Below are 26,322 nucleotides of genomic sequence, written 5' to 3' on the forward strand. Positions count from 1 at the left end.
AGTCACTCAGGCGTTTAAGTTTTCTCACTTAATAATTTACACGGAAACTGGGCTGCTGTCCTCACGGCAGCGTTTAATGTAGGGTTGACCATTTGTATTATATAATGAGAATGGCCATATTGTAATGCTTCATGCTTTATTTTTTCTCCTCAGATGAGGTGAAGCTGCAGGAGGTCATTGTTCCAGAAGTTGCTGTACCGGTGGCTGCAGCTTCTGTCCAACAATGTGTTTCTGACACTCCCCTTACAGTCCGTGTTGTTTCTTTCTCTCCTGCTCCCTATTTTGGCTGTTTCGGTCCGTTTTGTGGGCGGCTCTGTTTGGTTTTGTTGTTCACTCCCACAGTGACGCACCGAGAAAAGTTATTCCCAAAGAGAGGTGCCAGCCAGTAAGCGTGGGTTAGACAGAGAGACACTGAGCAGCTACTGTGGACGGTCCGCCGGGAGACACCGCGCAGTTCATTTATTTATTCATCTATTTATTTCTTTGTGTGTGGAGTATTTATTGAATCCGAGAAGAAGATGAACGGAGTGACTAGGAGTCTTTGCACCATTGAAGACATCAGGAACAATGAATATCCTGTAAGTTCCTTCAAATCTTCATACATTTGGATTCATTTCCAATTATATCTCTGTATGTTTGTGGAAAACTTGGGAAACTTTTGTTCCCTTTAATTTTTCTCCTTTTGCTTCTTCTACATGTCTTTTGGTTTCTTCTTAATTGCATACCCTTGTGATGGTTCGTGAAGGCAAACGCCTTCATCTGCTCTAAGTGCTGTATTTACTTAAATCTCTAAAGTAATTAAAGCATTATCCTCCCCCTTCAGCTCCTGAACAGACTCACATAGAGACCAGGTCAGAATTAGTCCAGATAACATCTGTGTCTGTGACAGGTGCCTTCTGGTCACATCATGTAAAGGCTTACACTTCCAAGCAGTTGTGACAGACAGAGAAGGCAGCCCAGGTTGTGCACTTTGTCTGCCACCTGGGCAAAGACAGATTAAAAAGTGGTCTTTTTTTCCCAGCTTTTTGCTTTGCGACATTCATCCGAAGGAGGATATTTTAAATTCTATGGGCTTGATTGACTTCAGTAGGGGTGATATGCTTTTCACCTCGTCTGGGAGAATCACAAGCCCTCTTTATTAATTTGCAACGTATGGTTTGGCACATTTGTGCAAAAAGATGTTTTTAACAAAGGTGATATGATTCTTTACCCAGGGCACCCTTTGCACAAGGGGTGCCCAAGCAAGTTTTTTATTTTTTATTTTTGCAAGTCCACCTAAATGGGAGTAGGGGCCTCCTTGTATTGAAAAAAATATGGCTGTTATAGGCCTGTTTTTTTTTTTTTGTTCTTGTTTTTTTTTTTTTTTAAATCTGTACTACATTTGAAATTCCCTCTTTTAAATTTCACTGATACTGAGACTGATCAGATGTGGTTTAATCTGAACTAAACAGGGATTCCTTAAGACATTAAGACATGATGTAAAAACACAAAAGAGAGTATTCTGGTTTGGGTTTTTTTGTGTTAATGCAACATGAGAGTAACCCGGGACAACATGAGAGTAATCCGGGACAACATGAGAGTAATCCGGGGCAACATGAGAGCAACCCGGGGCAACATTTCATAAAATGACTTGCGCTGATTGGGGTAATCTATGTGTGATTCTCTTGGTTTAATCATTGACCTTCCCTGAAAAGGCAAACTGTTCACCAGCACTCTGTTTTACAAGGTTGCGGAGCAACATGACACTTTCACCCTCTGTCTTCCACTTCGGTGCTCTCCTGCTGAGCTCCCTTCAGGCCACACTTCATAAACCCTACCAGCTAAGCTTGAGCTGAAAGATGTAACCCACTAAAAGATAAAGTTGCACATTTCTGCCCTGCGGTCTAGACTTATAATCTATCGCTCCTCTCCGTGCAAAGTATATCCAACAGAAAGGTCAAAGTGTAACAAGGGCAGCAGCTCTCACATACCTATTAAACCGATAACTGAAGAATGCGTACAGCTACAATAAACCCTCTGTTTATCCAGGCCGCATTTAATCTATCAGCCATTACTTTTTGAAAAAGGGAACTTTGCATCAGTGTCACACAGAAGACCGGTCCGCCCTTATCAAAGTTAAATTCAGCAGGCAAATCATCTCCTACCTTCAGTATTTACATATCTGGTGTCTGATATGTTTATTCAAGGTAAGGTGAATGAATGCAGTCTCACCTCCTAGCGTGCCAAAAAGGCTACGCGGAACTAAAATGTAGATAAATGGTGATGAGAGGGAATTTTTATGTACAAGAGACAATTTTGTTCAGCGAGTGTTGCATTGTTTTGTACCTAGGAGGCATACAACCAAAACAGAAAAACTAACACAGACTTTAAAATTAAATATCCTAAAACATTTTCTAAAATCGTCTATAGACCTGTTATCAGTATGTGATATTTTGTAATTTAAAACTACTGCTTACAAATTCCCTTTTTTGTCTGGTAAGGCACTTTTTAAATAATGACACAAGTATCCCTTCAGATGATGTAACTTCCCCGTTGAGCACATTCCTCATGTCTTTCCTCACTATTCGTCTGGAGAGGCTGACATCAGTGGCAGGGAATGGACGAGACATGACTTACACACGTATCTGAAATATGCCAGAGCACACCTGGTTTATGTAGAAAGTATGGATTTTAGGAGGGTTGTTAAGGTTGTTAAGTATCTCCATGTCAGTGTGGAGTTTGTCCTGATCCAACAACTCTCACTCTGTGACTTAGTTCCATGGGAATACTTTTATTTGTGTTGTCAGCCCTATAAAGTGTCACATGACGGCAATGCTGGAACAACCCAGCTTTCTGCCCCGATTCTAAAACATAACCTTTCATCCAGTGCTTTAGTGTGCATTTTTGTGATTGGGAAATGTTTTCTTGTTTAAGGCATAACTATTGTGACTTCTCAAATCAGAAAGTGGCGCTACAAATAAACAAAATGTCCAAAAACCTTTTATATATTTTAGAGGAGCACCAATCAGATTACCATTCTGGTTTTTGTGAAGTCTGACCTGCTAGTCCCAATTTCAACTTACTCTCTTTTGATTTTAAAATCTATATTATGAAAAGATATCACAATAATATGTTTTGTAGAAAAAAACTTTTCATTCTAACATAAATTAATTTTTAAGCACAGATAATGTCACAGAAGACTTCATGTGAAAAAAAAAAACTTTTACTAATACTTTAAAATAAGCACAATTGAGTACAAATTAACTGGCTTTAATATTTCATATTACTAATTAGCACAGTTAGCTTAGCTAACATTGAAAACCACAAGCAGAATGTGTAGACCATTACCAAATTAAATTGCTGCCAATTTCCAAATCTAACATGTCCATAGTAGGTAGATATTGGCAGCTCAAAAGGACAAAACAACACATTTTTTGTACTCGTTTTGTCTTCTTGTTATCTACTGAAAGTCTTGGTCTTTCTCACTCTCATGTAGTCTAAAGGAAATGCAGATATTTCTCAATATGAAAAAGAAAGTGCAGTTTTCTTTATAAAAAGCTTGTTACCTCATTGTTTGGATTTCTGATTTTCTGACTGGCTGATCAAGTTGAAACTGGTTGATTCCGATCAACCTTTGAGAGATTTTGGACCCTCAAAGCCTTAAGCTTACCTATAAGTGCACCTTGTCAACTCAGGCTGGGTGTGTTAGCCGCAGTATTTATTTTACTGAGAAGATTAATGTTCCCCGAATAAAGCCTAAGTTTCTGTCAGGCCTTTAAAGTTGGTGCAAGAGCTTTGTTGACTTACTCTTTAGTCAAATATTTCCTGATCTTAGAAATAACTTAGAGGTGAGATTATCTTTTATTTGGACGAAAAGCATTTCCTGATGCTCACAGAGGAACAGTCTTTGCATTGTTGTTTCCCTGGTTCAAGTATCATACTGAACCTTTGGTAAAGGATCGGTGCAGGGATGGATGAATCTGGAATGATAATTAATTCACCCGCTGCTGACCTGTCGGGTCACACCTGTCCTCTCAGAGCTGAGGTTTATATTGCTGTTGGACTAAAGACATAAATGGCAGCTGTTCAGCCTCAGTGCACAGGAGAAACAAAACATTTAATGCATGATGATGTGTGCACACAAAACATCTTGTGGTATCCTTTGTGGTATGCAGGAACCGCACCTGAAAGCACAAAGTCAGAAATCTAAACCCTGTTTTTGTGTGTAACAGAGATCTTCAAAAATGTTGTTTACCAGGTGAATTCCCAGGTGTCTCTTTACCCCTCAGCATGTTTACCTCCTATAATTTACATCCCTCCTCATGTTTGAATCCAAAACAAAAGCGTCCCCATGTCCTTTCGGCGTGTCCTGATCTTTTGTCCTCACTGAGGCACCGTGGGTTGTGTGTGAGCTCAGGCTCATGTTTCTGTCAGTGGCCAGAAGCTAATGTGTTCGCGTTAAAGTGGCTGTTTGCAGGTCCCGTCCAACTGCTCTCTTTTGTCTGAGTTCACAGGAAGGCTGGTATTACAGCTGAGGGATGGACAGCATTTTTCCAGCAGACAGGGAGGCTACCGTGTAAATAGCTCGCCCCAGAATGAGGATTAACAGAGTGCTGTGTGCGAGGAGCCAGGGAAGTTGTACAATGAAGCATTCCTGCTTAACAACTCTCCCACTGTTCCCTGTTTCTCAAAACCCTTCCTCTCTGCTCCTGGCCTCATCGGGGTGCACTAGAGCTTTCAGAGACTGCTTTTCGTCTCAGTCTGCAATCCGAGAGGAAAGCCTGTTGAACAATAGGAGAATTTTTCCCTTTTGTAGTTGGATTTTTGTTGGTTTACTTGGACTTGAGTCATTTAGAGAGTGTTTTTTTTTTTTGTTTTTTTTTGCTTTTCATGTCTTGCCTTCTAATTTTCCCATTTAAATCCACCTCGCAGTGCCTGTTCTTTTATTGCTGTTAGCCCTGAAAAGATAAGCAGCAAATTCAAAGACTCTGCAAACAAAGCTTCTCTTTTATGACAACTTCTTATCGTTACATTACGCAACAAGAGCTAATTTATTTGGTCAAATTAAGAGACAGTAGGGCTTCTTTGCAAAGCCTGACTGATAATCACACTTTACTCTTGACAGAATACAAAGCAAATTCTTATTTTGTTTTTTACTACAGCTTGTGCACAACAACAGACACCCCTACCAACAGAGGTCTCTAAAAACAAATAAGAAAATCACCTAAATCCCCGTTTCCCCCTCATGGATGCTCAGATTGAACTTCAGCAAGCTTTACTAAACCCCTAAATGCTTTTGAGTTGCTGCCACGTAGTTAGCTGATTTAATATGTTTCTTAATGAGTAATTGAACCAACTCTTCAAAAAAGGACAGAAAACCAAACCCAGACATCATTTCAGTGCACAGAAACATCATAGAAGGTGGGAAGGAAAAAAATATTTCTTCCATACTTTCCTTGACAGTCCAAATATGACATAATAGAAAAAAACAAGAACACGTTATGTCAATAAATGCCTCACAATGATATGAAATTAAAATGCAGAGAGAGATTGATGCACCATATGCTAATATGCAGTCAGCAGTAAAATACCCTACAAATAAAATGTAACCTCCAGCTTTTTAGAACAGGCACACATCAGAAAACAGAAACATGATCAATGTGCAGACAATGAAGGAGTTAACTGTTTGGATATGTTATCAGTTTCTTTATTCTATTAAGTGATTCATCGTCTGGTTATTACTGCCACTAAAATAATTTCTGTTTTGATGTGAAAGACATTGTTGATCCTTGATCTAATCTTCTTGAAGCTAAAAGCAGGACTCTATATAACAACCCCACCTCTGGACTCTATTGTTTTTCAGCTGATGAAGCATTGTCTTTAAATCTGTTACAAAAATGGAAACAAGTCGGAGCTTGGCAGGTCACCTGCTGAAAGAAAGCCAAGGCTCTGAAAAATAAACAGCAAATCATAACTACTTAACCACGACCAGCAGAAGATCCATCATAGTTTAACTGTGAGTTTCACATAGATGGAGATTAAAGCAGAACGATGCTCAGATTTTCCTTTTGCACATGAGTGATGCTGTGAACGAAGCTCTGCGTCTGTGTTTGTATTTTGAAGTTATGACATAATTTATTGCACTATTGTATTTATCTCTGATTATGAGTTGAACAATAGATGACCAAATTAACAGAACATGCTATATTGATTTGAGACGTTACGGTTATGTAACGTCTGTGACCTCTTCCCTCACATCCGCAGAGTTTACCCTTGACATTTTACTGAGCCACTCTTTCAGGGGGGCTTCCCTTGTGCTGGGAAACACACTCCCCGTAACATCCTGTTCCAGAGATTTCCCGCTACAGAAGCTACTTTCACATTCCTTTTAATGCATGTCCAGAATTTTTCTCAAAATACGTGATTATCTAAGTCTTTTTATTTCATACTGTACCATACAGAGAAACAACAAGCTGAAATCAAATAACAAGGGCAGACATTGTTGAAAAAGTGTGTGCTTTGGGCTGTGCCTCAAAAGGGCTTGGCTACCTTTCCACCTCAAACGGCTGGTTTGACCAGAGAGAAGCTGTGGCTCGCAGCTCTCTAACGAGGAAGGAGATCAGCGATAAAGGTTGCTTCTCCTCCAGGGAAATGTCTTCTCAAAAAATGATAGAATTATGAAATTTGACTCTTAAATCCATGTAGTGTAACAACACCTCAGTCGGCTTAGTGTTTGCACATGAAACAGGAAAGATGGCTTACCTCAAAATCCAGAGCATCGTAGTCCAGGCATAAGGACAGGTAGCTTTACGTAGTTTTCCAGAGGGTTCAAACTGAGAGCTAAATGAACTGCAGCATCAATAGATTCCAAATATTTTTAGATTTCTGACTTGCTTTCATTTAAATTGAAAAAGCTGTCTTCCATCCACCTTTTCAGTTCAGTTAAACCTTGACTTGCTTAATTTTTAGGGTTTAGTTGCAGATCATCTGTGTGACAGTGCTTTACTATGAATAGGATGTACAGTGCAAATATAAAATGGGTAATAAAGAGAGTCGCTTCATTAATGTGCACTGAAGCAGTCTGAGACTTTGAAGAGGATGCAAAACTATTTGAGTGCTGAACTCAAAATGCTTTAAGAAGTTCATGGTTGCACTTAGATCCAACTATAATAAAACTTCACAGTAATTGGAGTCCACCGTCTGCAGTAAATCACTGGTTATTTAGATTCTGGTAGATTTAAAAGGCCCCAAGTAAAACTCTGTACTTTGGCTTTTAGAAAATAGCATAAAATCATTGTCAAACTGGTGATAATGGTAGTTTTCTTCAGTGTTTTCTATAACTTTTTTCACTCTCAGTCTTCATGGTCACACTTATTTTATTCCTCCGCCAGATTGTTTATGGCTACTGGGAGGATTTGTTGCCATGGAAAGGCTCTGTTTTACTCCACATAACAGTTTTTCCCTGAAATCCAGCCTCGGCTTCCAGCTGGCTGCAAGCTTCTGGAGGGTTTTTCTCCTAAGTCCCTCTGACGTCCACAGCGCACAATTTAAACCAAACAATCTGTCTCTGTGCAGGGCTGGAAAAAGTTTCGCTTTCTTTCTGACGTTTGTTCCCAGTCTTGTAGTGGTTGCTGCCCACTTTCTCCCACCCTATGACTCATTCTGTCCTCCCCCCCTCTTCTCCTCCTCAAAATAGCCCTCAAACAGACTCTTTATCACATAACGGACTCTTCTGAATCGTTTCGTTTTGCCTCAATTTTCAGGACGGTTGTAGACGACTGCGACTCACACTCCACGACCAGAGAGAGGCGAACCGGAGCGCAGACCAGCACAGAGATAAGGTAAGACATTTCCTGCAGATGAGAAACACTTTGGATAAGTGATAAAAAGCAGAACCTGCCATGTAGAAGAAAACTATGTGATTGCAGCGGCGAGGAGAAGTGCTGTGGATATACTGACTGTGATTAGCACTTGTTGTCCAGATTAATATTTACATTTTTATATTTTTATCAATCTTTTGAATATAAAGACTTACTCTAATGGCTTTACTTTGATATGCTAGGAACACATTAAAAATAGACAACACAACACAAGTCTTCTTCACCTCAATATTATGTTTTAGTCCTATTTAAGGGTGATATAGACTTTTAGGCTAACTTACAACTGTCTGGGTTTTCTGGTAATCTTTTAAAGTGAATGTTGAGATGCTTTGCTCTTTAAAGGTCATAAAGTTTGATTAGGAATTTTACTGGGGTGTGGAAGAGATATTCTGTCTCATGCCCTAGTAAAATGGGTCTGGTGATGCTGATTGTCTAAAATATTAAGTTTTTATATTTACAAAGGTTTTACAATCTTTTACTGAGTTGGGTTATGTTTGCTAATGCGTCAAAGTTGACTGTACCTAAACAGGGCAGACCCAGAGTTGAGGAATCATACAGAATTTTAAAAATTTTTATTCTAGGACTTAATAGGAGTAAAAAGAAAGTTGTGTTCACTTGTGTATTTATTATTTGCACATCCAAGCCAGAATGTCCACACACTCACTGATAAATATTCCAAGAAATTAGTCATGAAGTCTCTATTTAAAACCTGACACTTTACGTGACGTTCTCAGTGACTGAGGAATTAGCTCAGAGTGAGGGTAATGGATCATGCAGCATTCTTTCACATCAACTGTAGGTATCATGTCAGTATAATCATGTCACAGCAGCCATCAGGTTTTTATTACAGTAGTTTTCACGCATCTGGATGTTGTGCGACTCGTTTTGTTCTACCAGCACTGAGGGGAAGTCCGCTGCAGTGAGGTTGCGTAACATTCTCTCTCTGTGCTTAAGGTCTCATGTCCACCCATTCTCAGGAAACCAGCAGATGTTGAAGGGCTGGTCTCCATAGAGATTTCTACTAAATGTCTCTTGTGATGCAGGCTCACAGTAATGACATGCAACACAGGAATAGCTTGTTCATGAAGGGACAGTACGTCCCCCTTTCCTCTACTAGCTAACAGTTTAATTGCATCATTGCTGCCGACATTCCAGAGCGATGTTTCATAACAATTATTTAACATCCAAGCTGCTCCTGCAAATTCTGTGTTGTAAAGTCGATCACAAACAACTCCTCTCGTCACTGATCTGCAGCCAATTGGACGAGCTTTCGCCCTGGTGCAGCCGGCCAGCGATAGGACCACTTCGTACCCTGAACCAGTGAAGTCAAAGGAGGAGCAGGTGGAGATCATCAAGGTGTGTGTAGCAGATATGGATGTCTGATTCTTGTGAAGGCATTTGACTTGGCTCCGGTATTGATGTGGCTCTTTGCTTTAGGTTTATCTGGAGGCTCGCAGACAAGAGCAGCAGAAACAACAAGAGAACCTGAAGATGCTGTCAGATGAAGTTTCACAGATACAGGAGGTCAGTGACTGAACTATGATTATTGCTGACACATTGACGCTCGTGTCAGTCAGAATGTTTCCTGGATTATGAAGCATTTGCATCTTTGGATCATGTAAATAATCCTTCTGGCTAACATGCTGCTCTCTTCCTCCTTGTTTTATCTCAGCTTACTAAGTTCTAATTTAAGACTAATTTATCCAAGAAATGCATATAACATAGTGTAACCAAATATATTTGGACATGTATAAAAAGTGAATTCTAAAAATATAACTAATGTCTCAAAAGTAAAAATAAGTTAGTGGTTGTAAACTAACACAAGAAAAATCTGACAGTTTCCTATTTGGTTTCTGCAGAAACTTGTAGTTACAGCTACCGGTATGTTCTTGTAGGTTAATCCAGCAACAGCCTAACATGATTGTATTTTCATGTTTATCACATCTGATTACTGAAAGTTGATGATAACTATGAAATGGAATAATTTTAAATGCATCATGCTTAGTATTTAAAGTTGGGAAGTAGTTTGTTTTAATTCATTAAAATGCCTGAATAGCATTTGAAACACTCACAGCGTGTCTGTGTTTGTTGCAGGTGAGGTACTGTCTGAAGAACCTGAGAGAGCAGATGGCGGCCAAAACAAAGGTACCCGAAATTTGTCGCTCACTGAATTTATTTTCTACCTCTCATCCTGTGTGCTTTATGGCATTTCCTTTCACCTCTATTATCATTCCTGCCATGGTTCATTTTTTTTTCTGCTGACTTCCTGTCTTTCTTTATGCAGCCGCACACAAACGGGTGGAAGGTCGGAATCCCATTCCGAAAGAACGGATTGTCTGCTCCCAAAACCGACGGGCAGGTGAGCAGAAAAACACATGAACAGGCTCTGCTTCAAGCTGCTGTTGGTGGGGGTTTTTTTCATCCGTGTGAGGCTTTTAGAGAACATATTGAATCTCACGTTTGTAGCGTCAGCTCACAGAACATTGTGTAAAGCAATCCGCTCCCAGAGGCACAAACAGAAAGGTTATGTGGGAAAAAGAACATAAAGAAATGATGTCAAAGCGTCAATGTTTCTTATATTCCTCCGGGAGGGGGAAAGGGGTGAAAAATATCGTTGGAACACCCTTTGTTGTTCCTCCCACTGCACATGTTCTGTTTTCAGACCCTCCTCATTCCACAGATGCTTTAAACTAAAATAGTTTTCCTGTTTGGTCTTCGATCCACACATTTCCTGTGCCATCAGTTTTGTACAAACACAACAAAGCTCTCTGTGTTTACGTCCCAATTATACTCGTATCTGAGTCACACTACATCTCCAACGTATGCATTGCATGCTACACAAACAAGGAAACTCCTGCAACCTAAATGTTCCAGTGACGCACGCAGACACACCCGTTGTGTTTATGATAGGCAAACCCTTAGAGCTTAGGCGAAACAAAACAGTTTTTATTAGGTCATCATAAAAATATGTGCCCAACTGTAAAGTTGCAAAGCTGACGCTTTGCTGTTTATCTACAGGATGCAGATGAAGAAGCAGAGAGAGACAAGCTGAGAGAGGTCAGCAAGCGTTTGTATGCACAGTTGCAAGAGGCAGAAAAGAAGCACCAGGAGGAGAAAGAGAAACTGCAGGTAATGTATACACACAGAGGTTATAACCCTTACCTTCCATTATTTACCTCATCTTCTAAAGAAGCTCGACTCTGTCTTATTTAGGCTGAAGGCAGCAGGCTTAGAGACTGTCTGAGCGACAAGGAGGAGAAGCTGAGGGTCACAGAAGAAGCCGGCGAGAAGAAAGACAAGCGCATTGAAGATCTGCAGAGGCTGCTGGGAGGAATGGAGCACGAGAGCGCTACCCTGAGGGAGACCATCCGCAGCCGCGAGGACGAACTGCGTGAGCTGCGGAAGATGAGAGAGGAAGGCCACCAGGGGGAGCAGAGGTCAGCCTTTAAAGTCACACAACACCAACTGCATCACTGAACTTTTTCCACATTTTGACATGTTTCAACCTCAAACTTCAGTGTAGTTGATGGGATATTATCTAGTAGATGAAAATAAAGTAGTGCATAATTGAAAAGCAGAAGAAAATGGAACATTTTCAAAATTAAAATCTGAAAACTTCCTTTTTTACAATGATTCCCTGACAGAAATCTAATGGCAACAATCTTTGCCATCTCCTCTGAACGATGTCATTTTCTTTGTGTGTTTCACCACTAAGAGTTAGTGTTCTGAATGAAGACTGTAAAATTCAGTTCTGGCCTCATTTCACCAGAAAACCTTCCTCTACATGTGTCTTGTGTCCCGTTCAGTGCAGCAAACTGGACACCTTATAGTTTTATTTAGACCGTAGATTTCTCCCTGGTTCTAGTAAATGACAAACAGTTGATAGGTTCTTTATTCTGTACAATGGAAAAAAATTAACAAAAAAAACCCCATAGAAACCCTAAAAGTTATGTTTAATTGCCTTTCATTTCCCTTCCTTTGGCTTGTGTTTGCAACATGACAAAGACATAAAAAATTCACAGAGTTTGAATTCCTTTGCAGGCCGGTATTTTGATATCTACTACTTCTTGAGAGTTACAGCGTGCCGTAACAGTCTGTGTGTATTTTTAGGGCTGAGCAGTTGGAGAGGGAGGTGGCTATTCTCAAAGAAAAGATCCACCATCTGGATGACATGCTGAAAAGCCAACAGAGGAAAGTCAGACACATGATTGAGCAGGTGAGAAGCACATACGCCAGACTCTGTGAGGCAAACACATCGACTCCAGGCTCATATTTGTGCAGGGTTTGCTCACTGTTTGGTTCCTCTGTTTGCTCGTCTTTAGCTCCAGAACTCTCGCATGGTGATCCAGGAGCGGGACCGTGTGATCCAAGAGCTGGAGGAGAAAGTGGCATTCTTGGAGGCTGAGGTGAGAAGTGCTCCTGGCCTCTGCTGTAGTAAAGAAAAGAAACATTTCTGGACTGTGGGAGTGAATTTAAAAAGAAGAACCTTCTTCTGGAAAGAGAAAGAAAATGCAATGCTTGGTAATACTGTAAATAACCCTTAAACCATTTTGTTTGTGCAGAATCGAGAAATGCGTGACCAGATGGACTACTTCCTGGGAGGACAAAGGTCAAGCTCCTATCTCTCCACAGAGCGCAATCCACAGATTGTGTACAGGTAACCTATTTTTTCCTTGTTTTTTTTTTTTCTGCAAAAGCAGCACTTTCCATAATTTATGGCACCCCTGTGGTAAGGATGTGAATTATCTGACAAAAAAACTTCAAATAAATTCATCTTGTACTGTAGTAACATAATCTAACACTAGAAATTTGGGAAATTTATCTTTAAGTAGTGGGGAAAAATGTTTCTAATTGATAAATATTTTTAAGGGGATTATAATATCTTTAAACTTATAGTAGTCTGTGACTTTCTGATTTTCTACAGTACACATCTTATGTAACAAAGAACCATTTTGACAAGCCACTACTAAATTAGCAAAGACAAAAGAACTACCATTCAAATAAAATATTTTTTCAGTACCATATTTATGTACATTTCCTTAGTATTATCACTAAATCAGCGAAGACAAGGCCGTTAATCAAAAACAGCAACAAGCCAAATTGCAGTTTGCAAATGACACAAAGGGAAAAAAGTCCAAAATTTCTTTCTTTTTTTTTTTGCGAAAATGAAAACACCATCCAAACTGAGCAGCAGGGGAATGGCAGCATTATGTTGTGGGGCTGTTTTGCTGGTCCTCAAGGCACACTGCCCTGCATGTTTTAGGTATTTCCTTGCTTCAGTCCATTTCAATTGATGACTGATTAACAGGCGTTTGTTTAACTGCAATCAGTTGAATCGGGCACATTATAGCAGGGAAACCTCTAAAACATGTAGGACAGTGTGCCTTGAGGACCAGGGTTGGGAAACACTGAATCATAAAACTGATAGCATCACGAGGAAAAAACTTTATGTGGAAAACCTGGTGCAACATCTAAAGACATCAGCCAGGAAGTTAAAACTTAAGAGCAAATAGACAATGACGCTTAGCGTACAGTTAAATTAGTTAAAAAGTAACTTCCACACAATAAAGTGGATGATTTGGACCATCACAACAATCTGACCTCATTCTTTCTGTCAAGAGAAATGGATCAAAATTCAGGCATAACCATGGAGAACAATAACCCCAAAGAATGTGACCCAATTTTTCCAAATATGTTCTGAATCTGAAGGAAGTTGCAAAATCCATCTAAAAACTCTCTCATTATTCCGGCATTTAGAAAAATGTTAATAATTTGGGTAATCCTAACTGAATTAAAACAGTGGGAGATTAAATTAAATTATTCTAATTTAATGTGAGTGTCTTTTCATTTATTTTATATCCTAAATGTGTGACTCCTGCTGTTTTCAGTAAAAGTGATTAATTCGCTGTGCCCTTGTTGTTGCAGTAAACCACTGAAGCCATCCACCTCCTCCAACAAGCCACTGCCCTTCATCAAAGTTATCGAGATCCGGTCATGAGAAAACAGAAGAACCTGACAACCAGAAGCAGCAGACTTTTTTCCAGACTGAATTCAGACAGCAGCTCTGCTGGTGACCACGTCAGATCGAAAGGAGAATCAGAGCTGAGCCTTCCCAAACTGCAACTTTAACAGCTCCTCTAAAGCCGCGTCCCGACTAAACAATGTTTGAAGGAAACAGTGGAGTGATCAGCAGCACCCGCTGTGTATTTGCCTCATGACTGTGTGCAAGTCAGCTTTACGTAGATACGTTAGTGACTCAGATGTGCATTTTGTGCTTTTGCTATTAGTAGAGTGATATCTCTCCTTGTACTGACCTGTTTTCATTCTTATCACACATTTGAACTTTGACTTTATAGCGTTGACTGTGCAGTTTATTCCCTATTCATGACAACATAGCGCTCAACTAAGGTAATGTAGCATTGATGTACTGTTGCTTACTCACACTGTCCTGATAGATCACGTAAAAAGCATTGACATTATCTAAACTGTGTCTTTGTACAGGTTTGTCATGTGCGAATATATGACCCTTTCATATGTACACAGCCATATGCGTGTAGAAATTTAATACAAAATATCAATTTTGTAGAAATGCAAAAAAAAATTCTAATTACTATTTGGGTCTTTCACATTTTCAGAATTTGTTTGGTCCCCTAAAACAGCAGGGCACTTTATGAAACTGAGCACACAGAAGGAAAACTGAAGGTGTCTTAATTTGCATTTTTCCTCTAAACATAATGTTCATTTCACTTCCATGTCATTGTCTGAATCTTCACCTTGTACATATTTCAGTGAATGTAATTAGATGTTTAAAATTCAAACAACTTTCTGCTTTTTATTTATTTATGCTAAAATAAAACCTGTTTGATAGAAGAGCTTTTGTATGAAGTATATGTCTTGATCTGTTATCTCTGTAATTTTCAGAATAAACACTTTACAAAGTGCATGCTTTATAATTATTAGAGCTTGACAGGAAATATACACTGTTATTGATAGGTCACTGTGAAGAGACACGTAAACAACTGCTTCGGTAATTTCTTGGAAATACCTGTTAGCTAGAAACTAAAAAAAATCCTGGCAAAAGAAAATATTTAAATTCCTCAAAGAGACGTCCTACAGATAAAATGAAAACTCCCTGTGAGGAATCGGAATTTGTGGCGATGCTCCTTCTTCAGTCCAGTCACACTGGTAGATTAAAATGATGAGGGCGACCTCTGCTGGACACTTCTCTCACTACAAAATGCTACTATGACAAACTCAAACATTGCAAAAATACCTCTGCACCCGTTTAATGATTTCTAGTACGAATTGGGAGTAAAATTTGAGGATAAATTAACCCGGATCTGTGTCTTATTTACTCTTTCTATTCATTTTCAATATAGATAAAATTTTTTATATTGGAATATTTTAAAGTAGTAACTTACATGCAATTGGAAGTAGTATTTATAAATACTTTTTGATTAAAATCTTTTCAGACACTTTATAAACGACATTTATTTTTGAAAGAGAAATGTCTTTAAGAATACATACACAGATTAATTACGAAACTACATCTTTTCTGAGGCAGGAAGTTGCTTCCTACTTGCTGTGACAAGTAGAATGCTGCTGCCTCTACAACAACAAATTCACTGAACGACTTTAAAGTCTTTGTAACAATGTTTGTGTTTGAGAGAAATGTGTCATTCTGCATTTTGAAATTGTGCAGACTCTATAACAAAAGAAGATGGCAAGAAATGAATATTTCAGTTAAGAATTTACTGTTTATTATGTTAAGCATATTGTGCAACATGACAGTATTGCCTTTTTTGCATGGCAGCATGTATTCATAAGCACCACAAGAAATAAAAAGTACTCAAACTTAGATAAGTCTAACAATTAAAAAATAGATGCTTCTCATATCAGCAGGCTAATTTGTAAGACTAAACAGTTAACAGTCTTCCCCTGAAGTCATACCTCAACCCCATCACATATTAAAACACTAAAATACTGGTCAATAAAGATAATTGATCAAAAAAGAGGCACTTAATCAATACAGTTCCTGAATTATATGGCTTTTGTAAGAAAAGGCTTAAAGGAAGTAAAAAATATATATATATGGCTCAAAGGAACAACATAGAAACATACATAAACATAAAAATTACTGGCATAAACAGTGTTTTCTTTCATGATAGAAAAATGCACATACAGTAGTTTATTTCATAGCTATTAACTATTATTTTATACACTTAGGTGGTTAATTTGAACATATCTGCATAGGTGAATACATTGTGCAATAAATACTGATTGTCCTATGCTGTTGCATAAGCATTATAATTTTTTTTGTTTTGGTCAAGTCAACCCTGCTTACTATCAGTTATATTCTAGCACTTACAGTTTACATGCAGTAATAGAAAAGGTGCCACACGTAGGCAAATAGCAGTGTTTGAATCAGTAGTCTGATATGCAGTGTTCTGCAGTGCACGTCATAATAAGAAGGCAGTGTGTTTAATCTGATACTGTCAGGTGACAGTGAGCGAGGCACTGGGATTACAGACAGTAGTATATAACTTAAAACTTTTTCCTTTGAACAGATCCATAATAATTTCAGAGCGTGCTGTCTAGCGTGTTGTAGTTATCTTTGAAGTTCTTCAGCTCCAGGAAGTTCCTGGGCCTCTTGCTGCGCTGCTGCGCTGCAGATGTGAGGTAGGTGGTTTGGGTGGGGGACGAGGAGCAGGAGGAAGGGCTGCTGGGCTCGGTGGTGCCGGTCAGGTCTCTGGCTGCAGTCTGGTGGTGTTGGCTCAGTGTGCTGCCGCGAGACTTCACGCTGAAGCAACAGAACAGAAAAGCAGATTGCTTACTGCATAATTGGCATTCCGTGTTGGGATTAACACTAAATCTGGGAAGGAGCAGTGTGGGGAAGGGTCGTGATTCCTTACATAGCGGCTAGCTCAGTTAGAGCTTCCTGGTACTTGATGAACTCTGCTTCTCCAAAAGCCTGAGGACACAAACAGGTAGAACATCAGAGAAAACTGAATCCATCATGTACTACTCGGTCCTCAACGTTACGGACAGAAATTCACTGTAGTTTGATAAGTGAGGTTTGCACAAAATGCTTCTATGACAGCACTTTGTGAATGTGTTTCACCATAACTGCTGCACAACTCCAAACAGATTGAAGAAATCATCAGAGCACCTTGAAGAAGTCACAATGCTTCACATTTGACTAAAATTACTAAAAACACACTAGAAAGAAAACAAAGGTTTGGCTTTTGCAGAACTATGAGAAAACTCTTGTTTAACAAAGGATGATTGTGGATGAGAACCAAGAGCATTATGTGCACATTTAACAAGAGGTGGTGTGTGTAGTTGTCACGCTTTTTACCATCACTATGGCAACATTTTCTAATATTGTGCAGCTCTATTACCCACTAGTTTCAAAGTTTTATACTGGAAAAAAATATTTGGAAAATGTTAATATTTTGGATTTATTTGGTTTATGTTTTTCATTTTAGTCTTGAAAATACTAGAACTTGAACATAACTTTATATTTTGGTCTGACATTTTTAAAATTTGAATTAAATGTTATAATCAATTACTGAGTACTTCTATAGCATTTTTTGCAAATATTTTTTTTTTAACTTATTTTAACCTGAGGAAAAATATGTTGAAGTAGTTCTTACTCAAGTACAATTTTTGCATACTTTACCCACCACTGCATTCAACCATAAATTTTCAGCCTGATAAAAGTACAATGATTATATCAGGAAGAATGTAAAGCATGAAAAGTTTCTACATGTCTTTTCTATAAATCCAGACAAAATACTTATCATTTGGTTTCCTGTTGTAGCAAAACACACTGCATCATATCATTGATGGTAACGCAATTCAGATTAATGTAGTAGATGAGAGAAACTGCTGACCTCGGCCCCATGGCGTGCTTTGTTGTAGCCATCTAACACTGTGTCTATCAGAGAGCTCTGCTTGTCTCTAAGCATGCAGTGGGAATTTCGCAGCTGCAGCAGCCAGGTCCGAAATGTTTTTCCCGTCACAGCGGTGGGAGTGCCACCCAGTTCACGGAAAGGAAAATCTAAAGAAATCAACGGAAATATGTTGATTTGAGATGGGATTATTTCTCTTGCAAGTACAGAAAGAACTGATATTACCAGTGTCCCGGACAGCGTCTAGTGCTTTCATCCTGTACAGATAGTCATCAGAACCTATAAACATAAACACACAAAACACATTTCTATCAGTGGTATTATTCCTGATGGTTGCAGTGCTTATGTGCAGGCTCTGTACGCTCTGACCAGACTGTCGTCTCTGTGTTAGTCGGTCATCAGCTGGGGACAACAGACGGGGCTCAAAGTGGATTTTCTGGACCTCGCACAATTTGGCTTCAATTACTTGTTTCAGCTCCTACAAGACCAACAAAACACATTAAACTGGTAGATTAACAACTAAAATACTTTACAGGATCAAGCTTGTGATGTGTGTGTGTGTGTGTTCCACCTTTGGAGCATTGTGGCCAATGGGAACATGTGGTCCTCTTCGAGACTTAATGGCAAAGTGCATAATTTGTCTTTTTATAAAGATGAACAGCAAAACAAACACCTAAGTAGAAGAATAAAACAGTCATTTTAAACTCTTCTTACAAATGTATGGATATACAATGCTTAGCCAGAACAATAAAACCATCTGCCTCGAGACATGCAGGTCCACCTTGTTGACAGTTGAACAGGTTTGTCCTGCTGGGACACTGAAACTATGGACTTTCCTTTTCTTGATGTGGGCAGCTGACCCTATCAGTCTGTCTGTAGTAATGGGAGTTTCCCAGCAGAAAACTGTCTCATAACAAGACATAAAATAAAGAATTTTGAGCCAGTTATTTGTATTATAAGTTTTCTTTTCAGAAGATAATTTAACTTAAACGGAGGTGGTATTACAGCAACATAAATTAAATAGTTGATATTGACTAACACTTAGCAAGCAAATGAAACACCATTGATAGCAAAGCATGGGCCAAATGCCGGTATGATAAACCACGGTGAAAACTGATAAAATATTGTGTTACACTGGTCCTAAAATTTAAAGTCATTCTAATGAGATGCAACAATTTTTCCTGGCTGCATTAAAGTATATAGTAACCTGTTGTTGCGCACTTCTTATTGAGAAGTAAAATCTGCTAGATCAGAAATACTTCCTGCAGCCAAAAACAGCCTTTAGTTTGTTGTGCAAACTAAAGCAGATCCAGTTAACAAGTCACAAGCAACATGTTTGCTAAGCAGCTGACTAAAGTAGTAGCAGCAGATTCGGAATAAATAAATGCAACTAGATCATGTTCATGTTTTCATTCAGACCTTTTTGAACCAGATATGTTTTATCTGGTTAAAACTTAAACAAACCAACAGAAATCATGAAACTCACCAAAATGCCGTAAGTCAAAACAAGAAACACGTTCACTTTTGAGGCTCCATAATTGTCTTTATCCATTATTAAAATTTGTTCTTCTTCAGATTAAGCAGCTAAAAATCGTCTCTCAGTAAATTAATACTTTTATCTTCATTCGATCTGAGGCTTCCTCTATGTTTCCGCTTAAAAAATACATTATAAAATGTCTAAAAAGTACCAAACATCAGGAAGGTTCCGGTCGCTACACTCCCTGCCTCCTTTGTTGACTTCCGCAATAGTCACGTGACTGACGTTGTACCGTAAAGAGGAAGATTCTGACAGAAATTCCAACTCCAGGGATATACTGAATATTAAAATTATGCCAATGTTGATCATTTCAAGCTAACCTAAAACAGTTTATGTCTTTATTCGCTCAGGTACTCAAATGCATTTCACTATTGCTTTTCACGGCAATAGTGCCCATTTTTTGTGGAACAACATAAGAGTAACCTTTTCATTTCAAAAGCCCTCGCCCATTCTTGAAGTAAATTAAATTCGTCTACCGACGTAGATGCTGCCTGACGAAAAAGGGATAGCTTTGGATGACCAAGTTTAACTCTTAAATACATTGTTTACTAGAAAAATAAAAGATTAATTTCTTTACTTAGCTAATCCTGAAGATTATATAGCTTTTATATCAGGCAAATCTACCCAACTTCTATTAAAACGAACTGCTAGTAAAAGTGTGTACTTTATGCTTTTAGATTTACATCGTCTTAAGCTACTTAGAATTTAAACTATAAAAAAACAGTACATTGGTTTCATTTGTTAAGAACACAAATGTATTTTGTAGACATTTCCTATTTATGGGCGGCAGTTCGCAAAACCTCTGATTGGAAAAACAATACTTGTGTCCTTCGTAACACCATATTTTTCTTCGCTTTATGTCCAGTGATGTCGCTAACGCGTAAATAATTAAAGTAAATAATTATTATATATATGTATACATCTTTACTGTTTCTCTAAATTGAACTGTATTAGTTCTGAGAAAAATGTACATTTTGAAAACTCAAAAAAATCGTCAGTCCTACATTATAAAAAAAATAAATATAACATTTTGCTGTTTCTCTAAATTATTCTAAAAATATATTAGGGATAGATTATGAATAAAATATATAGTGCTATTAACATGAGTTTTATTAGAGGTTTAGATTCGTACTGCATGTTTGTAGTTGGGCAGGTTTTACAGGTTTAGTTTTACCTTGTGTTTGGACTGGAAAATGTCAAATCTGGTAACAGTGGCTATGGCGCCATTTTTGTTATTAATGAGAGTGACGCGCATGCGCCATCCTGGATAAAAATATGTCGCACCTTCTACCTGAGCGTTTTAAAAAGATCCTGCTAGCACCTGGCTGCACGGAGACACGAAACTCTCTGATGCTCTTGAACTTTGGGACCTGGATTAAAAATGATATTTTATGATCTCCCAAGAAGCGGAATGCGAGTGGACGCCCAGCCTTATGACTGAAACTTTTGTGGATCCGATTGAAATCGTGTCAGTGTTTATCGAGGCCTAGTTTGAGGCCTTGTACTTGACCTACTAGCAGACCGCAGTGATGGCAAGTAGGCCGCGGGAGCGCTATACTTGAAATCGCTTCGTTGGTTATACGGTAAGTTATTTTTCGGAAACCTTATTGTAAGTTGTTTGTCTTTTTCCACCGATGACGTTAGTGAAGCCATTTTTTGTGTTTGAACAGAGCAGCACACAAGGAGAGACCCGACCATGGCCTCTCAGCGGCGGTTTGTTTGGTTGCTGGCGTCCCTGAAACATTTGAATGAGATATAATGGCATCTGGAGCTACCAGTTGATCGATTATGGATGTACTACAATCAAGCTGAGGATGGCTAGCAGTTGATCGATTATGGATTTACTACAATCAAGCTGAGGATTCCCTTCAATGAAGTTGAGGATCGCTTCCGTCAAGCTGAGGACTCCCTACAAGGTGCCTGGCTGATCCGCCCGACCCATCAAAGGTTGGTTAAGTCAAAGAACTGTTCCAATGGCGGATCCAGAAGACAACTCAGGGTAGGAGCTGTTGCGGGTTTTGCTACGCTGCTGATGCTAATGTTGTTTGTTGAAGGCCAACGCTAGGCCTCTTGGTGTGCTGGTTTGGTTTGATTCTCTGCTGAGAGTCAATGAGCTGAGAAGGATTCTGCTGCTGCAAATCCTCCAGTCTATGGGGTTTTTAGTATTGTTTGAAGCTTTTGCTGTGGTCTTTTGACCTGTGGAGGTTTAGGTGTAACTAGACTCTGATATCTACAATCTGAAGTTCCTGGCTTAAAGTTCAGTTATGATGTGAAAGAAAGAAGGCCAAGGATTTGGCAAATACAGTTTAGAGGCTGTAAGAAGTGATTCAGCTTAGGCTTTGTAAATATCACTAATAAAACTTTATACCATACCTACTTATTAGTACTAATATAATGTGTCTATGATGACATTAGTATAGCTGCATTAGGATAATATTTATCTTTCCAATGAATATCAAATGTGTTTTTGGGTGAAGATAAGGTCTTTTTATTTCAACATACATACATTTTTTATTTTTTGTACCTATTTAATATATAGTTTGAAATTTATTGTCCATACTTTTAATAATTCAATAACTCAAACAAATTTAATTTACGTTCAATTTAAACGTGAAAACCGATTCGTTTTTATGCCGAAACAACGCGTGGCCTCGTGCAATTTCGTCATTTGACTTCATTTTTTCTGGACGACGATGATGACAGACAACAGACAGATCTCCTGGAGCTGCAGGCCGGAGGTCACAGAGGTAATGGTCACACTGTAATCCACCATCTTTTATTTGCAGCTTTTCAGCTGAACTCCATCTGAACTTCCTTCTGAAGAGGATCGAGTTGGACCTAACCTTCAGCGTTTAAGTTTGTTTTAACCCATTTTTTTCTCCTAGACTAAGCAACTGGCGGACCTTTTGTTGCAAATAACTTTTTTTTTTTCTCCTAGATAAAGAAACCAAAACAGCTTCTACTACAACTAATGCTCTTTTCTCCTATAGAAACACTCCTGGAGCAGCTCTTTTTTTCTGTCTCTCTCTTTATTCTGTCCTTTCAAATCCCCTGGGGGTAGTGACAGATGGTCTTTCATACAGAGCCAACGTCTGGCTCTGCTGGAGGGTTCTTCCTGTTAAAGGGAAGTTTATCTTCTCCACTGTCACTACATTCATTCTAAATATGAGGCATTGATTTAGCTTACTTAACTGTTAACCAATTAAAATAACTGGTGCAGTGTTGGCCTCATTTCGGAAAGTCTTCCTGTTAAAGGGAAGCTTTTCCTCTCCACAGTCACAACTTGCATCCTCAGTAGGATGCCTTGCTTGAGCTTACTTTTCTTTTAATGAATTTAAATAATTCATAGTGTTTAATCATTATTTTTTTTTTTGAAAGTTTTCCTGTTAAAGGGAAGTCTTTCCTTTCCATTGTCACCAGATGAATATTCAGTATTCAGTACAAGTCATTGCTTTAGCTTAACTTTTAACCAAATAATTGGTCTAGTGTTAACCTTATTTTGGAAAGTCTTCCTGTTAAAGGGTAGTCTTCATTTTTGGAAAGTCTTCCTGTTAAAGTGAAGTGTTTCCTCTCCACTGTCACCAGGTGGATCTTCAGTAAAAGTCATTGCTTTAGCTTAACTATTAACCAATTTAAATAACTGGTCTAGTATCAACCTTATTCTAAAAGTCTTCCTGTTAAAGGGAAGTCTTTCTTTTTGAAAATCTTCTTCTTAAAGGGCAGTTTTTCCTTTCTTGTTACCACGTGGATCCTCAGTAGGAGGCATTGCTTAAGCTTATTTATAATGAATTTATTTAATTGGTGCAGTGTTATTTTTTCTGGAAGTCTTCCTGTTAAAGGGAAGGTTTTATTTTTGGAAAGTCTTCCTGTTAAAGGGAAGTTTTTCATCTCCACTGTCACTACATGTATTCTCAACGTGAGGCATTGCTTAAACTTTCATAACTTTTAGCCAATGTTTGATAACCGGTATTTATTTTATTTTATTTTTTGGAACGTCTTCTTGTTAAAGGGAAGTCTGTCCTTTCTCTTGTCACAACATGCATGTTGATTATGAGGCATTGACTGAGCTTACTTAACAAATTTAAATTGGTGCAGTGTTTAGTTTTTTTGGAAAGTCTTCCTGTAAAGGAAAGTTTTTCCTCTCCACTGTCACCAGATGGGATCCTCAGTACGACTTGTTGCATTAGCTTAACTTTTAACCAATTTAAATAATTGGTTCAATATTAACCTTATTTTGGAAAGTCTTTTCACATGAATCCTTAGTAGGAGACATTGCTTAAGCTTACTTACCTAGTGCATTGTTCACTTGTTTTCTCTTGGAAAGTCTTCCTGTTAAAGGGAAGTCTTTTTTGGAAACTCTTCCTGTTAAAGGGAAGTTTTTCCTATCCACTGACACAGCATATGTCTTCAGTATGAATCTCTGCTTCAGCTCACATAACTTTTAATCAATGTTTGATAACTGCAGTTTGGTTTTTTGGTAAATCTTCCTGTTAAAGGGAAGTTTTTTCTCCCCTGCCACCACATGCATCTTCAGTGTCTATGGTGGTGAATGATAGTTTTGAGCTCATGGTTGAGAATTTAAGGCCTTCTTAACACCACATGGTATATAAACCGGGAAGCTATGGTATATGGACATGGTATATAAACCGGGAAGCTATGGTATATGGACATGGTATATGGACCGGGAAGCTATGGTATATGGACCGGGAAGATATGGAAGCCGATCAACAGCTTTTGTTGAGATGGAACGACGACTCTGAAGACACCAGATGGCCTCGGACTGTGAAAGGTAGGAATGTGAATACAACGCCAGGAAATGTGGTTTGGTACTTCCGGTAGCCACTCCTCAAGGCTATGAAGTCATCGGATGAGTTCAAGGACTTTAGCAACAAGCGAGTACAACGAAGGGGTCGATGCATTCCATGCACAAAGCTTCACGCAAGAAAAACACGGTAGGATATTTGAAATGTAGGAGTTGTGGTCTTGGTTAAAAAAGGGTAACCAAAATCCTTTTGGTTACCAAAAAGGGGTAACCAAAACGTAATAAAAGGTTGTGGGTTCGGTGTTTGTTTTCACACACAATTCGGCCGGGTGTGCGAAAACAAACCCAACAGGGTACCAAAGGGTTAAGAGTTACCCTTCGGTTGGGTTTGTGTGAAAACGAACCCTACCGACGGGTAAGGGATTTAGTTCCCCTTCGGTCGGGTTTGTGCGAAAACGAACCCTACCGATGGGTAAGGGATTTAGTTGCTCTTCGGTCGGGTTTGTGCGAAAACGAACCCTACCGACGGGTAAGGGATTTAGTTGCTCTTCGGTCGGGTTTGTGCGAAAACAAACCCTACCGATGGGTAAGGGATTAGTTGCCCTTCGGTCGGGTTTGTGCAAAAACAAACCCTCCCGACGGGTAAGGGAATTGTTGCCCTTCGGTCAGGTTTGTGCGAAAACGAATCTTACCGACGGGCAAGAGGTTAATTTCCCTTCAGTCAGGTTTGTGCGAAAATGAACCCTACCGACGGGTAAAGGTGTGAAAACTAACCAACCAAACTTGGATTCTTTAGTCAAATATGTGTATGGAATCCATTATAAAGATTATTAACAAAGTCATTTAAGAGGTCTTTTGAGTTTTTGAAAAGTGATGATTTCAGAGTTATGCGGTTTGACCGTAAAACTGCACCCGACTTGTTGTCTTTCTGTCCTGTTCTTCTGTCCTGTTGTGCTGCAGGAAACCTCCTGGATCATCTCTGTTTTTGTCTTGGATTTCGTCATTCATCTCCCCCATCAGCACACAGAGGAAAATGACTGAACTTAAAACATTTATCAAAGCGACTTCAGTTTATCTTTTTTTTTTCTTTTTACCAAAAACTGGATAAGTCTTCAGTCTGGTTCTTTGACCTCAAGCAGCCATTGTTTTATTTTCTTGTTTTATGGATAATTTTGTTTAGAGACTTCATAATAAGTTTTGTTTTTATTTATTTTAGACATGTAAAATGATTTCCAATTTCAGTGTTAAATGTTAGAATTTAATATATATTGATTTTTGAGAATGTTCTTGCATTAGTTTAGCGTTATGGTTATGGCATTTATTATGAGAAGGCTTAGACTGGTTTATTGTGATCTGTCTGTATTTATGCTGCTGTTTGTCATTTTCTGTTTCTACTACATTATTTATTTCAACTGCTTTTGTTTTCTCAGTTATTTTTCTGTCCATAGAAGCTACACCTGGTCTGGCGTTGATTAGCGGTGGTTGCTTCCTGGAAAGGGGCATTGGCTGACATGATGCGGCCATCACCTAACCGTTCTCCGTCTCCTTTTCATTTCCACGAACATGGAAAGTTCTCCTGATCAGTTGACCTGTTGTTGTGTCTCTCCTCTGTCTTCTCTCAGCTCCAGTCGGTCATGGCAGATGGCTGCCGGTACTGAGCCCAGTTCTGGTTCTTCTGGAGGTTTCTTCCTGGTAGAGGGTAGTTGTTCTTCTCCACTGTCGCTACATGCATTCTCTGTATGAGGGACTGCTGTAAAGTCAATGACTCAACACAAGCGATTTGCTGTCGCCCCCTTCTGGTCAGATGGAGTGAATGCTGTAAGTAATGACTCCATACAATCTGCTGGGTTTTGTTTGGAACAAACTTTTTAAACTACTTTAATAATCAGCTGAGCTTATTGTACTAGTAATTGGAGTACATGTGATTGAACTAAAATTACTTCAAAGTGCATTGAGATGACATTTGTTGTGAATTGGAAATATATAAAATTGAACTTTCAAAATAACAAAAGAGCACCGCCAATAAATAATATAAAAAAACAAACAAAAAACCCCAACAACCAATACAAGAAAGTTCAAAATCCCAAAAGTAGATACCAAAATATTAAAAACCCCAAAAGTAGATATCAAAACATTCAAACTCCCAAAACTAGATACCAAAACATACAAAACCCCAAAAGTAGATATCAAAAAGTTAAAAGCTTAATTATAATGTTAATTCACAACAATGTCGTCGTCAAGGCATTTTAC

The 26,322-nt window shown here is 38.7% G+C and overlaps 2 protein-coding genes across 3 annotated transcripts; one reads left to right on the plus strand and one right to left on the minus strand.

Annotated features, from left to right (window-relative positions):
- Positions 1-370: 370 nt before the first annotated feature.
- On the plus strand, positions 371-14,731 carry tuft1a (tuftelin 1a). The gene is made up of 12 exons (XM_032558972.1): positions 371-578; positions 7,743-7,820; positions 9,114-9,215; positions 9,297-9,383; positions 9,954-10,004; positions 10,144-10,218; positions 10,878-10,988; positions 11,073-11,296; positions 11,970-12,075; positions 12,182-12,265; positions 12,422-12,516; positions 13,785-14,731. The coding sequence occupies exons 1-12, from the start codon at positions 519-521 to the stop codon at positions 13,855-13,857; spliced, it is 1,146 nt and encodes a 381-aa protein (XP_032414863.1). The 5' UTR covers positions 371-518; the 3' UTR covers positions 13,858-14,731.
- An 861-nt stretch (positions 14,732-15,592) lies between these two features.
- On the minus strand, positions 15,593-19,517 carry ltap1 (lipid transport auxiliary protein 1). 2 transcript variants are annotated; one of them, XM_032559540.1, is made up of 8 exons: positions 19,260-19,517; positions 18,555-18,676; positions 18,345-18,446; positions 18,143-18,251; positions 17,999-18,052; positions 17,756-17,922; positions 16,772-16,830; positions 15,593-16,659 (listed from the first exon to the last, which is right to left on the minus strand). In XM_032559540.1, exons 3-8 carry the CDS (start codon positions 18,405-18,407, stop codon positions 16,440-16,442), a joined length of 672 nt encoding a protein of 223 aa, XP_032415431.1. In that variant the 5' UTR covers positions 18,408-18,446; positions 18,555-18,676; positions 19,260-19,517; the 3' UTR covers positions 15,593-16,439. The 2 variants fall into 2 exon arrangements, with proteins under 2 accessions (XP_032415431.1, XP_032415430.1); XM_032559539.1 differs by lacking the exon at positions 18,555-18,676.
- Positions 19,518-26,322: the final 6,805 nt, after the last annotated feature.

Source organism: Xiphophorus hellerii, chromosome 3, assembly GCF_003331165.1.
Source record: "Xiphophorus hellerii strain 12219 chromosome 3, Xiphophorus_hellerii-4.1, whole genome shotgun sequence".
Classification (NCBI taxonomy): Eukaryota; Metazoa; Chordata; class Actinopteri; order Cyprinodontiformes; family Poeciliidae; genus Xiphophorus; species Xiphophorus hellerii.

What these genes read in the sequence shown, in the direction of transcription:
- tuft1a (XM_032558972.1), top strand. Translation starts at nt 519, where the DNA reads ATGAACGGAGTGACTAGGAGTCTTTGCACCATTGAAGACATCAGGAAC. An exon ending in AGCAGGTGGAGATCATCAAG is followed by an intron (nt 9,216 to 9,296) that starts GTGTGTGTAGCA and finishes TCTTTGCTTTAG; the next exon opens with GTTTATCTGGAGGCTCGCAG. An exon ending in TGGCATTCTTGGAGGCTGAG is followed by an intron (nt 12,266 to 12,421) that starts GTGAGAAGTGCT and finishes TTGTTTGTGCAG; the next exon opens with AATCGAGAAATGCGTGACCA.
- ltap1 (XM_032559539.1), bottom strand. Translation starts at nt 19,325, where the DNA reads ATGGATAAAGACAATTATGGAGCCTCAAAAGTGAACGTGTTTCTTGTT. An exon ending in AACACAGAGACGACAGTCTG is followed by an intron (nt 18,053 to 18,142) that starts GTCAGAGCGTAC and finishes TTATGTTTATAG; the next exon opens with GTTCTGATGACTATCTGTAC. An exon ending in AGACGCTGTCCGGGACACTG is followed by an intron (nt 17,923 to 17,998) that starts GTAATATCAGTT and finishes TGATTTCTTTAG; the next exon opens with ATTTTCCTTTCCGTGAACTG.